The following is a 16,681-nucleotide window of genomic DNA, read 5'->3' as shown; positions in this document are numbered from 1 at the left end:
CTCTGACCTGGCCAATGGCCTCTTTTGTTGACGTCTGTCACCATAGTAACTGGTGTTGGGTTACATAATGTTGCAATCTCATAGTAGGCATTTAGACTCCCGTCACCATATACATGTACGTGAATGTGTTTAGAATTAACAAAGCAGACCATATCCGAAGGTAAACATTATGCATTTGCTTTGCAAATGTTACTTTTCTAGTGTTTCTGTTGTTATTGAAGGAGTTCAGAAGGACAATTTGTGAATTGTTCAGACACATGTACAGGACTGGGCCTAACATGTATCCGTACTTAACTGCTGACATTATACCACATGGATATCTTGTTGTTATCCTTTAGAGGAAACATCTACAGATGAAGACTGCCTTTTGAAATCAGTGTTCTGATCCTTTGAATCCCTTGTCTTGTGCACATGTATCAGATCTACACAGCCAATGGTCCTACAGTGATCATGCCCACATGGTTCTGTGCCCGTTCTGTGTGGGACAAGGTTGGAGGCTTTCATGAAGGAGGAAAGGTACACATATCGATACTGTGCTATTATATCTACTCATCGTTTAAGAGTCATGGTAGTTGGAGCAATCTAAATTCTAATGTCAATTCCTACCAGTGATTCTTTTACACAGGGTTGGACAAGTTTTCAAAAATCCACTTGCCCTATCGGACAAGCTCATGGTCATTTCTACTTGCCCGAAACAACTTTTCACTTGCCCAATACGAAATATAATATATATGACATAGTTCATTATATAAGAATTTTTACAGCAAGGAAATTTTTTCAGATAGGAAGATAGAGAGATAGAAAGTTAGATTAGTACTAACATAAAACTTGTTAGCATATGGTTTTATTATATTTACCATTCCTTATTACATTCTGTTCTACTCATTGTTCTTGTCAATATCTGTTTGCCAGTAGCCTTCAAGCTATTACATTCTAAAATCCTTTTGCTGAATGCAGGGTGTGCCTGAAGACCTGATATTCTTTCTGGAGCACCTGCGGTTGGGAGGACAGGTGATACGTGTGGACGAGCACCTGCTTACCTACAGGTATCACCCGCAGGCCGCAACAGCTTCTGTACACAGGTGACTATTAGCTTTTATCTGTTTTATTGTTTTCGTAGGAAAACCTGCGATCTGGTAAAGTGCACTCTTGCTTGAACAAATATGGTTAATGCCAAAGGCCATAATCTAATAGTTTCCAACTGTGAGCCTTTATTACCATCTTCTGTTATCACATTGCCAGGGCATGGAATACTGGGTACAGATGCACTTAAGTGCAGGTAAAATTGGAGCTTTGCAGATATTTCTGATGCCTACATTTGTACCTGCACCTACATGTACACAATCCTGTAGCTTACACCTGTAACCTGCACTGGTCCATGTACTGAGTTTATCTCAAAAGATGATATACTAACTATAATTATAATGGTCAAATTTATGTTGCTGCTTTGTGGTGTACTGAAGTCAATGAAAAAATAGCCTGGTTCCTGCAGCTCCACTCTGATATGCAAGGTGTCTCTTTTTCAGAGAAACGATATGGACCATACAGTTGGCAGCCCTGCAGGTCAGGGTTTTGGTCAACTGGAGCAGGTTCACCATCTGGAACGCTGGAAAACAGGGAAGACGATTTTATAGGGACCTGTCTAAAGAAAGTAAAGCTAAGGTGAGACTGCAGTGTACAAAATACTTTTTTGAACCAGCTACGGCAAAAATTAGGTTGCCCATCAGAATTTTAGGTTGCCCCACCTATAAGTTACTACTTTCCTCAAACTGTAATGTTACATACATAAGCCTTTGACAATATTTCTAACAGCCTAATACCTAAAATTAAAAAGCAATCTGCCGGATACAGTGGTGCAAGCATGATTTTTTTTTGGGGGGGGGGGGACATTCTTAAAATTCAGGTAGCACACTGGGCTACCTAGGTTCAAAAATAGGTTGCTCCAAGTAAAATTTGGTTGCCCGGGGCAACTGGGCAACCAGGTATTTTGCACGCTGGACTGACATACTGCTTGATAGTAGCATGTAGGCAGAACGTACTGTGCCTGTGCACTGAATTATGGATCTTTGCGGTTTTCGTCAGATTTTTGGTCAATGTTGCTTCAGAATATTGCCTGTTGCATATAATATCTTTTCTGACATAACATTTCAAAACTACTGTTGGAATTCTAGCCATATACATGGATGTGTGAATACAGCCTTGTAATATATGAGATGTTCTGTCGAAGTGCTATGCACAATACATTACAAGTTTTGCGCAGGTGCAGTACGTTCTGCCAACGTGCTCTTGATAGTGCTGTATAATTGTCATGGAAGTTAATCTGTAGTTGGTAGTTATCATTATAGTATACGTACAATTCTGAACTTTATTCATAATACAATGCAGCGTACCCTTGTTTTGGAATAAAGTTCACTATTGTACTAAGTGCTATGCAATGTTAATGTTTGTCTACATGTATGTCATGCATGTTATAGGTCTGTTTTGCAGCACCACCTATTGTATTTTATAGGTACTGCAGGGTTGAGTTGCCCTTGTTGCGAACATGCCAGCCATTTGTTTATCTCATCATCTCCCTTTCAGAAGATAAGAAGGTATAAGAAGGATTTTTATGTGTTGATAAATTTTAGTGGGTACAATTTAGGCTCCCTTATGGAGTTTAAGTTTATGTGGAAATAACACTAAGTCTCATGTCTGGTCCATATTTTTCATCCAGCCACCAAATATAAAGTTGGTATCAGCAAATTGAAATCAGACCTTAAATTCTATCACAGCCTGGAGCCTTTGTGAGGGACTGTACGGAACATAAAACGTATTTTATACCTTGGGCTTTTACAACTGCAGAAACAAGCCCCAAGACGAGTCCTTTATTTTATGGGTGGTACCCCAAAAATCAGCCAAGGGCCCTTCCAGTAACCATCTTCCATCAGAATTTTGGGAATTTTTGTTCCAAGAGGGCCAATATACATTAGGACTCCAGGAAGAATAGTATGGAGTTGACTTCCATACTAATGGAGATCTAAATAAACAAACAAACAAAATTAGGACAGTGTGGTTTCAACTCACTATGTACATGTAGATAAACGACTAGAACATTGACTTTGAAAAATCCGGTTTCCAAGCCCTAAAAACTGCACTGGATGCCTCTAAGACTAACAGTAAATTTTCACAGTCGCATCACGAGCACAACGTCTTGTGCATACATGTACAATTGTATGATCGTCTCTCTGTTTTGAGTAGCTGTACTCTGTATTTTAATCACTACTCTCATTAATTAGAAACTTTATTCGCAAAATCATGCCCGAAGGCTAATTGCTTTTACAATCAAGTATAATACTCATTGCAATACAGTAACAGGAGACAGGTAACAACTGTCTGGAAAAAACTTCTACTTCTACTACTACGCTAGCTATTATGGGGTTCGACTTCTTCTTTGAAGGCAGTGGATAATGAATAGTCCCACATTCTGCATAATTAGTGGGTTTTGTGATCTTAGTAGAAATGCAGTTTTTTGGTGATCTTCTAAATGACGAAAGGATGGAGAAATTGTTGTAACTGTCTGAAATAATCTGTTTCTTTCGGTCTCATAGTGAGGACACTGGCTAACAAAATGTATTTCATTTTCCACTGCATTCATTGTACAATAATAATTGCATGCAACATACAGCCTTTATAGGTGTACAGCAGGAAATTGGGGAGTTGATGGGAATGCCATGGGTGGTTTTCATAACAAATTCAGCCAAACTATAGAAAATGCTGTTAGTCAGGGGCATGTACAAAATTCCTTAGTGTCATCTAGAGCTGTGTACCGGTACACAGTACCGATACTGTACCTAAAAAATTGATTAGGTATATGTACAGGTCAAAAATACCTAATCCCTCAGTACCGGGTACTGTACCTGTATAGAGTTACACTTAATTATTTGCTAGCCTTATTTTTGACCAAAAATAGGGAAATAGTGTGTCTCCCATGGGTCCCAGAAACAGGACTGTAGGAGATGAAATAACAAATTCTTATTTTTGCCCATATCTTCAGCTTCATTTTGTGAAATTTTTTTCCATCACTGCTCATTGTAAATTCAGCATCGGCAATACTGTAATTAAGCAACTGAAAACTTGAGCTGACTGCAGGATACATGATCATGCATTACACACTCCCACTCACTACCATATGACAAGTAAAAGCTGCAAATGGCCTGATAAGTACCAATTTAGCCTTCTTCACACTCGTTGGCAAGCTTCCTGTGAGATTCGTAAAAAAAACAGCGTTTTGCTCTTGAAAATAATTGCCGTGGCCATTATACGAGCTAATAACCATACTGATAATTAAAAAGCCTGCCAGGTGCACTCCAGTCCTCCTACCCACCAGTAGATTCATCTTCACTTCTGAACAACAACACTTACGCATGCGGAATTTCTTATTAAAGATATTTTTGTTATGATCATGAAAGTTCATCCCTGTTGGTACTCGTTACATGTTTAAACTCACACACTCACTCACTCACTGTCCGGTTTATCGTTAAAACTTTTGGTCCAGCACAAAAAATTCTCTCATCTAGAGCTTTCGACCAGTCACTCTGGTCTTCCTCAGTAGACTGACCCAGTGAGGCTTGTCACATGGCTTCTTTGAAGTGTGACGTCAACACTGGGTCAAAGGTATCTGGTAGACGATGTCGGCCTCTGTCGCAGTTCTATTTTTGTTATTGATCTTTCCACAAAGAAATATGGGATGGAAACCACCCAGCAAGAAACAATAAACTTGTAAGTTTAAGATAACTTCACTCACTCACTCACTCACTCAGTCCTCTTGCACGATGTGCGTCGAGCCTACTAGGTGGACCACCTCTCTCCATCTCGATCTGTCCAGGGCGAGCCCCTGCGCTTCTTCGGGGGTGATGTTGACCAGGGCCAGGTCCTTGGCCAGGACGTCCGTCCAGCGGGTGCGGGGCCCCCCGCGGTCTCTTCCACCCCGCAGACTGGGGGCCGAAGTTCAGGATAGCCTGTGTGGGGTGGTCGGGTGGGAGTCGTAGGACATGACCGTACCAGCGGACTCGGCGCATCACTGCCACACGGGAAGCAGGAGGCTGCTGGGTCCTTTGCCTGAGCTCGGTGCCAGGCAGGTGGTCGAACCAGCGTACTCCCAGAATAAGATAACTTATAAATGATAAATGTGTAAGATAACAAAAATATCAAATATAACAGTATGAATTATCATGATAACAACAGAAACAATTGCAAATATAATTATCATGATAATAACAACAGAAATTCAGGTATTTCACTTTTTAAAATGATAATAACAGGAATTCAAATGTAACACAACCTATTTATATAAGCTATGAATAAAATAAGTAAAACAAAATATCAGCTGCATAATGTGCCCCACTTTCCCCGGATGTTTTTCTAGTTTGCCTTTGCACAAGACTACAGTATTTTTATTTTATTCACATGGATTTTTGAGCATTGGATAGGAAGCACTTGTTGTGCTTATGTGAATCTGCTGCTCATAAAACATAATACAAATGTAAACATAAAGATAACATAAAGTATAACATATTAAACATAAAATAAAAGTGGCTGGCGCACCAATACCTATAGCATAACATTAATGAGATTGGTCAAATCTTCCAGAGTGGTGGATATAGTTAAACACAATATCAAAGATACGGCAGTTATTAGGGTATGGGAGGACAACAGTATGTAATATTCCACTTCATGGAAGAAATTATCAACACAGATAAACAAATAAAAATTCAAGTTAACATTTTTTTATATTTTCAACAATGGTACAGATGTTACAGATGTGTGTCTTAAGACTTTATTGTTTGACTGTGTTTGAAAAAAAGGATTTTATCAATTATCAAAGGATACAACTGTTGATTTTTATGAAATTCAGAGTGTTCAGTAGGATGGAGATTTTGGTACATTACAAAATTAACAGTACATGGCAAACTTAACACAATTCACTATTTACAATCCAGTACTTTGCTAGTTGCCGCCTATGTTATTCCACAACTGTGACATCCTGTACATAAAGCGCTAAACATAATATGTATGCAGTACGTGCTGGTGATAGCTGTGAGAACATCTGATGTTGTTGTTGTTGTTTTCAGGTAGCTGCGTTCTGTGACGTTGATGTTAAAAAGATCGAGAAAGGCTTTTATACATACGAGGAATCAAGGGTAGGTTCAAGGCAATAACTGTCATATACAGTCGCACATTCAACCTTTACTGATAGTAATTTCTGTTCTTATTAATATGCAGAATGAAAGCTATTGCATTTAAAGATCATTCAGCATAGTCTTTTCATCCTGGCAGACTTTATGTTCACAATTTGTGGGCCCAACTATCAACAGTCAAAATATGTACTAGATAGGCTTTTACTTTAACAAATATCTTAAAGTTTGTGATCGGCTCAAAATTTGTTGCCAATTTCTTTAATACAATACATGTATGTTGGAAGTAACTGTTTACTAGACATGGTCTGTTACGTATACTTTCAGGATCAAATATTTTTCTCAGTGTATGAAGAATTGCAAGTTAGCAACGCAGTTTTGGATGGATGTTGTTGGTAGTGGGACAAACGTTTATTAAATAAGTAGGCCTAGCCTGTGATTATGTTGTGCACGTTCTAAACTTTGGCCATATATACCAAACGGTACAGTGACTGTAGTGCTCAGTTTGTAGACTCTCTAAGAATGTCTTTTGGCACAACCTTAGAACGAGTTTGTTTAAATCCCCAGTTCCCTATAGTTTCGGGCAAGAAAAATCCTACCAGATTCTGTGATAACATTGCTTTCTGAACCAGATTCAATAAGTCAGAGTGCCCGCGGATTATCAATTATCTGAAACCTGCCCACAGACTTGTAAAACCTGCCCACAGATCAGAGGAGGACGTGACTTCAATTATCAGTTAATCCCAGCAAACATAGATTTTCTTTTTTTTTTCCACTTAGGCCACACCAATTTAATTTCTTGGCTAACGGATTTGCCCGCTTCATTCTTTTCTCATTTGCAAAAAAAAAATTCAGCATCAACTGCAAAATGCTCATATTTTGCTTTGAACAGTTGAAAACAGTCCTTTTCTTCCTAGTTGTTTAAATTTTGAACCAGCCTGGTGTGTTGACTTCATGGCTCCTATCGTCCCATTTTGGCCCAAAATAGGATGCCTATATACATGTATAGGCCTCTTTTTATCTTTTTATTTTTTTCGCCCACCCACTCCATTATTTCACTAGAAAAGTCCATTAACCAAGAAATTAAATTGGTGTGGCCTTCTAATTAGACAGTAGAATCAGGTAGTAGCCTATACCTGTACAAGTACAGACAGTTAAAGACCTTCAGGGCTGGACAGGTATAATTCTCCTATAATCCCCCAAACCCCATCAGGTAAATACCTCACTAGGGGTGTTGGGGGATATCCAACAAGAAGGAGAGTGCATCTTGACATAAAGTCATTATCTATTTGAATCTTTATCACATGTTCTTGCCCAGGTGGGCTGAATGCACAAATGTAACCAACTGTGGTCGAGAGAATAAAAAACATGAGTGTTGCATACTGGAATGCTATATTCTAATGCTAAGTAGTAGGAGTCTATGTATTACAACAAGCTACCCTACATGTGTACGTACATTGTAAACATGCAGCATCTGGCTTTAACATGTACTGTAATTCCTCTATTTTTCATGGTACTTTCATGTTCACTTTTTTCACAGGTCACTTTTGTACCATGAAGTTATCATAATGATTACGGTTATCAGAATATTTATCTTTCCCCTAGCTCCTCTGCACTTTCTACCACTGGGTAAAATAAGTCCAATTTCCTCAGACCATCAAATTTTACTACCATGAAGACAAAGTGAATTACAGTACTGCAAAAAAAGTTACCAACCAAGTTATCCTGCCAACCTGAAAAGTGTATAAGACAAGCGTACGTAGGAGTACATGTTATCCACTAGACTGCCCCAGCCTGCTATCTCTGGTTCTATAGGTTAACTCACTCACTCTGGCACAATGTGAGCACTCAGGGGGTACCTGTGTGGGTTGGACTGAGATAGCCACCGCTGACCCACAGGCAGTTAGAGTGCCAGGGTCAGGACTCCTGTGTGCATAACATACCTGCGGGAAACGGCCATTCACGCAAACTACAGGAGAGTTGTAAAGGCAGATGTGTTGGGATAAGGTTTAAGTGTTCGGCGCTCCCTTTTGAGCTGATGAGTCGATGCTTTCTGGCATACTGTAATTCCTGATTTTTTTCATGGTACTGTTATGTTCACTGTTTTCACTGTCACTTCTGTACCGTGAACTTATCAAATAATTACTGGACTTTCTTTTTCCTGCACCTGTCGCCACCGTGAATGTATAGTTCCGTGAATATATACATTTTTCTCAGACTGTGAACTTTTGCTACCGTGAACATTAAGTGAATTACAGTACCCACCAAGCAAGGATGTAGTCAAATAACATTTAAGTGAATAATATACTTAGTACTTTCAACTGTGGAAGCATTTACTCTGACGTAAACAAGTGCAGATGTTTTACCTTGCTCAAGTTCATATTACAAAATGCAATGGCTGATCCTTTATTGTTCAGGTTGTAACATTACATATTAAAGAATTTTATTGTATGACAGTTGTACACGGTACAATGTATAGTAACAACGATTGAACATAGTACAAAAAGAAAAGGATATAGAATGAAACTTAACATGTATTTTAACAAAAAATAAAATAAAAATATTTGAAGCACAGTTGATATGAATTTTGTTCTTGTCCCATGATTCCAGAACTAGACCTAACAATGTCTGACTTTTTAAACTGTTACAGGAGTTGCCAAAGCCGAGAGTTCCCATCATACATTTCAAGGAGGCATCTCCACCTTTTGTTATATGTGTCAAACTGGTGAGTTCATTTTACAACGATATATGTAATTAGTAGAAATCTGTTAATTGCACTGCAGGTAATTACACATTATCCTGTTAATTGCTAATTACAAAAAATCAGCTCTCACTCAAAGCACGTGTAGCATGTAAAGCCATCTCATGAAGTGCCAACTATATGGAGTTTCAACTCTTGACTTAAACCAATACTAATTTGTAGGAATTGGAAATCTGGGGGAAAGATCCAACAATTGAGACCTTACCAATCCCAGGTTCCCAAAACCATTTTTGCTATAATGTACTTGGGATGCACAGAAATTAGTAGTGTTTAAAGTTAAAACTTTTCATCCATCCAAAAAGTTTCTGACCAGTCACTCTGGTCTTCCTCAGTAGACTGACCCAGTGAGGGTTGTCACGTGGCTTCTTTGTAGTGTGACGTCAACACTGACAACAAACCTATTTTTCATGTGATTTCAGTACCGTTTCAGTACCAAGGACAGGGCCGTTTCACAGAACTTCTTTCAAATTTTAAAAGTGAAACATGTTGAAGAAAAACATCTGCCCTACATTATCTATTAAGATAACATTTAATGGTGTCTGAGGACTTTTTAGAAATACTAGTACAGAAAAAAACTCTATCTGACATGGTAGACTTCTAGGTCTATTTTTACATGACATTATGTATAATCTATGATATTTTTATTTTCTTTGCCAAGGCCACATTTTGACAGCAACATTTGCAATTTTTTACACGCCATCCACCATCCGGGCTCCCATATATGGGGCGGAGTATGCCCTTCCAAATTTGTGTACCCAGTCTACCTTTCACATATCTGTATCTGTATAGCAGGTATTACCGCCTTTCAGCGTAACACACCAGCTTCGCAGGTGGCTGGCAGCTGGCTATATTACACTGATCGACTTGTTACACCTAACCCTTGAACTTCTAGCTCTAGACATTGTTTAAAGCTATCTAATGACAATGTCCCTACTGTACTTGATGACAGTGAGTTCCACTCTGCGATAGTTCTAGGAAAGAATTAATAACATACCAATACTCAAGTATTATCATGCTGCCTTCGTTAAGAATATCAGAAACTTTGCAATCTTAGCATCAAACTCAGCCAGCTGCAGTAAAGTAGCTTTGATCTGATGGACAAGAAAACTGAAAGTTTTAGTGCCAATTAATCTACTTATCATTGACTGATCTTGTTTTGTTCCGATTTCTCTTGATGATTCAACACTAGTGGATTTGTGCTTTATGTAAGGTTTTGTGTTATCATTGCCTAAGGATACAGAGTTTAAGAAGGCCTTATACAAACCCCACTTCGCATTCATGACACGTTTTGATTCCAGCCTTTTGACCTAGATGTGTGTATCACTCCTCTACATTTTGGCAGTGAAATGCGGCGATACTTGTATCACTGTAACAAGCTGCTGCTTAGTGTGAACTCACACCATGAACTCTTTGTTCCACTCATACAAAAGAAGAGAACACTCCAAAGTCGCCATTAGTTCGAACACCTGCACTTACTGTCTCAGTTGCATCCTAGAATATGGGATCCATAAAGAAAGACAATTTAAAGATAAACTGGAAAGGGTATAGAACCAAGCTGCAAGATTCTGCACAAACAACTATATGAAAGGGGTGCTAGTGTCACGGGAATGAAAAAAAAAACTACAGTTGGTGTCACTGGAAGACAGACGAAAAATGTGTTTATCTCTCCTCTACATTTTGGCAGTGAAATGCGGCGATAGTTGTATCACTGTAACAAGCTGCTGCAAAGTACCATGAGGCCTTTGTTCTACTCGTACAAAAGAAGAGAACACTCCAAAGTCGTCATTAGTTCGAACACCTGCACATATTTTCTCAGTTGCAACCTAGAATATTGTATCCATATACAAAGAAGACACCTGAACGTGAAGCCCTGTGAGGGTCTTGTTCAGTATCTTATAGAAGTAGAAGTAGGAGTACAAAGACAAATTAAAGATAAACTGGAAAGGGTATACAGAACCAAGCCGCAAGATTCTGCACGAACAACTATATGAGAGGGGTGCTAGTGTCACGGAAATGAAAAGACACTTATCAAGCCCAGAGCCAGGATTTTGAATGAGGGGGTTCTTCCCACTACTTGAGGGGACCAGCGAGCGCCAAGGTTCCTAGGGGGGGTCTGGGGGCATGCTTCCCCCCGAAAATTTTGAAAAATGAACCTTCTGAAATGGCATTTCCAGTGCGTTTTTGAGAGGATTTTAGAGAAAAATTCAGGCCCGCTGATGATACAAATCAGTCCATCTAAAGAGAAATCTTGGACTTTTAGATAAAAAGTGGACCAAAAAGTGGACCTTTGAGCCTTGTTCTTCCAAATCCCCCGAACCCCCCATGGCTACAGGCATGCTAGTCGGTGTCACTGGAGGACAGACGAAAAATGTCCAGACAATGCATGAAGTACAGAATGACTGGTGGATGTACCAACCACGAAATATCTGATAGCAGCCCAGAAAAGAACAAGTACAGAACCAAGAAACTTCCATGTTGTGCCTTCAAATGTCAGATTATCAACCAAGAAATTCCACGTGTTCCAAGTGTTCACGTGGGCATTTTGACCTGAAATACGCGTTGGGCAAAAATCTTGTCTTTGTGAAAACTGTGTACTTCAAACTATTCTTGCATGTAAATTGGCCTGCTTTGACACATGTCAAGAATGTACGTTCAAATTGTACGCCAACCCTTGAGGTAAGGTACAATATGAATGTACACTCTTGACTCTAACTGTCACTCACACACACTGTGTCAAGCTCGCTCAAAATCTTCTTACGTACGTCAAAGCACGCTAATTTACACACTGGAAGAGTGTTAAGTGCACAGTTTTTGTATGCTTGGGTGCGTATGTAGCTTTTGTTCTGTCACTGTTAGGTTTTTCTTAACGTGTAAGGTCTTAAGGTTTATGTGTCATGTGCATGTGTTTTTTTCTGTTTAGCAGTCAGCACTTAGATCAGAAAGGTCACATGTACAGTGAACAACTGCTGTAGTGCTTAACTGTGTGGCCTAAGGGCTATAGGAGCAGATCTATAAGCACTGAAAGTTTTGTTCTGTCAGGTTTTTGTTAAAAGTTTCAATCAAGTGTACCCGAAATTCATTTGGGGAATAGGTGAACTGGTGCACCAAACCAGCCGCCGAGAGAAGGTTCCATTCCACAGTTACACAACACTTGTAGAACATTCCACTGTTTGATACAGAAACGCTGTATCAAAATTTCCACCCGCCCCGGAGCCTGCACAGGAGGCTAAGATATGTACTGAAAGTTGTTAGGAGGTCATCTGTGAGTGTGCATAACCTGGAGTAACCCGTGTGTGCATGCTGTTGGTTTCTTCTTTATATTCCTTTATATTATTTAGCTTTTCCATCACAAAATGGAGTCAGGAAGACAAAACAGGTGATTGCTCACGTTTTCCTGTGTCACCCCACTGATTACCAGATTGTGAACAAAGGCTGCCTGTATGTAACCTGTAGTAACCCTGGTGATACACTATTATTTCTGTTAAGTAGCAGCTGTATCACCCATTAGGCCACACCAATTTAATTTGTTGCTTCTCGGATCGCCCTGTCCATTTTTTTCTGATTTGCAAAATTTTTTTGGTTCTAAATTAACTGCAAAATGCTCAATGAAAGACATATTTTGGCCCCAACGATTGAAAAAAGTCCTTTTCTTTCTAGTTCTTAAGCTTTTCAATATAACTATCATGCAATTTTGTTTCATCAAAAGTTCAAACTCTATTGTTTTAATTGTCGCTTCTAATTTTTTCTGAAAAAATACGAGAACCAACAAATTAAATTGGTGTGGCCTTATATTCCTGCCCGACCTTACTGGTTCTAATTGCAGTGTGGCTCTCCATGTGTGGCTCACTTTATGCTAAGCCTGCTATTTAGAGTAAAGTGATTAAAGGGGTGCAAAAATGATTCAGTGGATGTCCCAAAGACAAAAATAGAAAGAAACACAAATGACTTATCTTGCGTGGGCTTCTTTCCGCTTAGTCTTGACCAATGCACTGTGCAGAAGAGCAGACTCAGAGAAGAGAACTCTCCAACAGACCTGAGTCTGTAGAGATTCTGTATTTGTATCTGTTACAGGGCTCGTGACTGCGACTGATTTGGTCGCATATTGCCCCAAAATTTTGACGGTGGCATCACGGTGGCACGGTGGATACTTTATTCTTTCGGGAGATAGGTTGTCTTGTTTGGGAATCGGGCATTGGACAAATTCTGTTGTTGTTTTTTTTTACAGTTGTACAATTTATGTCAGTGTTGCGTACCTTTGCTCGTTGCGGTAACTCTGTAGCCATTGTTTTTTTTTTACAATTGTACAATTTATGTTAGTGTTTCGCCCCTTTGCTTGTTAGGGTAGTTCTGTAGTGGCAGGATTTCCTTTTTATTCAGCATAAAAACGGCCCAAACCCCAGGAGTGCGTAGGTGGCATCCATAAAACAGCGTGGCCTGACATGACTTGTGCACAGAGGGCTGGAAATACTGGGTGCATGTGCACCCTAGTGCACCCAAAATTGGAGTTGTGCACCTAAATTTTTTTCTGTGGGTGCACTGGTGCACCCAAATATTTTTGTAGGAATTTTTAACATTAGAAGTGTATGATAGTTTACCGGATATTCTTGGTCTCTAAGTATCAGAAAAATAATAAAATCTTTGTTGTAGTTAAATGTTTTAGATTTTGAAGTTAGCTCTCATTTTAGATTCAAGCTCAGAAGAGAATCAGTAAGACCTGCAATTAGGTTTTTTTTTACATGGTGCACCCAAAAAATGTTTTGTGCACCTAATTTTTTAGGTTGGGTGCACCAGTGCATCTATTCTCAAAAACGAATTTCGAGCCCTGGCACATAAACCACATATTTTCCATGTACGTCCTGTATTTCTCTCCCAAAGCACAGCACAACTGGGATGTAAATTTTTCTGTCAACACTAATTTCCCGCCTGCCAAACCAGGCTTTTACATTGATGTACTTTAGTCTGCTGTGCTCAAATCACTTATGTAAGGGTGACGCATAATGTGCTCTAATGGACTTTTAGTAGCTGTATCTATTATCTGTGTATGTGTGTGATATATATAAGATTAGACAAGTTCCTGTGCTGCTACTTTTGTGCATTAGGAAATTTGCAGGAGAAAATTATGGCAGAAAATGATCGTCTGGGCAAGTAAGACAACTTGAAATTGGTCAATCATGTAGTGGTTAACTGTGTCTGAAAATATCTGGATCTAATTGTCAGTCACTCTGCCTGGTGATACACATGATGTTTGAATAGCAAGATAAATAATGTTGAATAAAGCACCTTGTACTGTTTGGGGCTTAAGCCCCTGTTACACATATAGCTGGATATGACCTCCCGAACACTGCTTAACTCCCCTAACCATGGTTAGGAGTAGGTCAGGATCAAGGTCGGCTGGTGTTCGGCTTAGCCTCCACCAGGCCTTTCTACGGGAATACGGATTATAGAATTCGGTAAAAAAGAGTATCAAATTGGCCAAGGGAGTCCAGCCGTGGGGAGGTAGTTTCTTTCCCTCCGAAGGCATAGTCAAACCTACAAGGCGGCCACACTCCCCTGGCAAATAGACTCCTATATATATATATATAGCCAGCGTAGTTAGTCTGGTAGAGACTATGTTCGGCTACTGTTCGGCTACTGGTGTTCGCCAACCAAATGTTGCAAAATGTTTCAAGCATTTGGGTGTGGACCATGTTCAACCATGAGTCAGCAGTACCAATCCCAACACACATGCATGTACGTAGCACTGATGGTGTTTTGTCATAATTTCCAAGCAGATTCTGTGGGTCAAGGAGAGTCTATATTGGCCTCCTCTAACTATTGGCGTTGGGCAACCAATGGTTACACTAATGTACAGAAGGCTAACGGATACAGGCAGCCAATATATACTCCCCTTGCCCCACAGAATCTGCTTGGAGATCAGTTACGTCAATGACATGTTGTATCTCTGCATGACTAACGTTCACAGTGGTTAAAGTTAAAACTTTTGTTCCAACACAAAAAATTCTCTCACCTAGAGCTTTCGACCAGTCACTCTGGTCTTCCTCAGTAGACTGACCCAGTGAAGCTTGTCACGTGGCTTCTTTGAAGTGTGACGTCAACACTGGGTCAAAGGTATCTGAGGGTCAGTCTACTGAGGAAGACCAGAGTGACTGGTCGAAAGGTCTAGGTGAGAGAATTTTTTGCGTTGGACCAAAAGTTTTAACTTTGAACATGTAACTATACCAACACAGATGAACTTTCATGATACCATTGACAGTGGTTGTGTCTGTACTCAGGACCTGACGGGGGGACAGTTTGAGAAGAATCTCGCGTCTCTCAATCTTCGGGAAGGAGTCGACTACTTCCTCTTCAGCTGATTCTGGTGGTAAGGACTCTGCCACGTACCGACTGGACCAGTGGAGAACTTTAGACCCTCCTCCTCCAAAGGAAGCTCTACAGAGCCCATGTGAGTCCCTACCTCATGGCACTCATTTGCCTAGAAGGAAATGGGCTGCCTTGAACAGAGCTAGGTGTGGAGTAGGTAGGACCAGAGCTAAAATGGGGACGGGTGAGCTCAGCTGACTGCCCATGTGGACACCCTACCCAAACCATGCAACACATCCTACAGGACTGCGAATTTGGACCATCTGTCACCAAACGAGACCTGTAGGATGCAAACCAAGAGGCCCTGGACTGGCTGGAGCAGTGGGCCGACAAGATATGATGATGATGAGCTGATTCTGGCTGACAGTGGACAATTTTTAACTTTCCCTTACATGTTGTATAGTCTCCACCAGACGCCTTTACCTGCAAAGTGGACCTTCTATGCGTTTTTACTTCATGTTGATAATGGTACTAGTATTGTCTGTTGACAAATGCGTTTCAAGGTTAACAGAGACAAGTGTTGGACAATAACATTAACAAGGGAGAAGTCGGCCGTACGTGGTCAGTGATATTCTGTTTTAAGACAATTTCTGCTATTTATTCAGCCCGCAAAGTAGTATGGTGGAGACTACATGTCGTGCCCAGGATTTTGATTAAAACTACAAATATGCTTACTGATGACCACGCTCGTTCTATTGTAAATACGATTGATCAATTTTAGATACTAAATTACTAAATACTATTGATTACATACAAGATTCCATTTCCTAATAAAACATCTTGGTACTATCATGAAGGCCTCGCCATATTGGTTGTATCGGTTTTTTTGTTGCTACATTGTACGAGACTATCTTCTGTGGCCTTTTGGCGTCACGGGAAATGTATTTTTACGAAGTCAGCCGTTTGGGAGAAGAGAGACAGCTTGTGTGGTCAGTGGGGTCGTGTGGCGTAGCGGCAGAGTGCTCGACTTGGAACCTAGAGGTCCCTGGTTCGAGTCCTGACATGCCACCGATCTTGTGCCCTTGGGAAAGACACTTTCTTTACACGACTTTCCTCACTTCGCTCAGGTGAAAATGAGTATTGTATTGTCCCCTGTGTTGGTGGTGGCATTAATATAAGTTTAAAAAACTTGAGTGTGCCGTCACCACGTCTTGTGATTAGATGTTGGAAATAATGAAAAAAGACAGCTTGATACCGCAGCATGTCAGCGTAACCACGTACGTACGCTAGGCTAGACGCGAGTTGTCGTTTTTTGATGGCCCGGGGTTGACTTGTTATTTAGCGTGGCCACAAAACCGTAACCTCGGCCCATTCAGTGTGGAGGGAAGGACATCTCCTGGGATCTGAAACACCACGACGTTCTTGGCGTATTTCCCGAGCCCCCCCC

General features: G+C 40.3%; 1 protein-coding gene across 2 annotated transcripts in view; it reads left to right on the top strand.

The window, feature by feature from the left end:
- The window catches only part of LOC109462826 (UDP-GlcNAc:betaGal beta-1,3-N-acetylglucosaminyltransferase-like protein 1), a 19,389-nt gene extending 3,717 nt beyond the window's left edge, over positions 1-15,672 (top strand). Inside the window, exons 7-12 of one of the 2 annotated variants that reach the window (XM_019759458.1) lie at positions 421-516; positions 958-1,082; positions 1,527-1,662; positions 6,111-6,179; positions 8,824-8,898; positions 15,207-15,672. In XM_019759458.1, the coding sequence (XP_019615017.1) occupies positions 421-516; positions 958-1,082; positions 1,527-1,662; positions 6,111-6,179; positions 8,824-8,898; positions 15,207-15,287 (582 nt within the window). In that variant the 3' untranslated portion in view covers positions 15,288-15,672. The remainder of the gene's footprint in view (positions 1-420; positions 517-957; positions 1,083-1,526; positions 1,663-6,110; positions 6,180-8,823; positions 8,899-15,206) is intronic. The other variant, XM_019759457.1, reaches the window with a different exon arrangement.
- Positions 15,673-16,681: the final 1,009 nt, after the last annotated feature.

The sequence above is a fragment of the Branchiostoma belcheri genome, unplaced genomic scaffold, assembly GCF_001625305.1.
Source record: "Branchiostoma belcheri isolate BF01 breed outbred unplaced genomic scaffold, Haploidv18h27 scaffold12, whole genome shotgun sequence".
In the NCBI taxonomy this organism is placed as follows: domain Eukaryota; kingdom Metazoa; phylum Chordata; class Leptocardii; order Amphioxiformes; family Branchiostomatidae; genus Branchiostoma; species Branchiostoma belcheri.
Note: the sequence above shows the minus strand (reverse complement) of the source record. Positions and strands in the feature narration are given on the sequence as shown.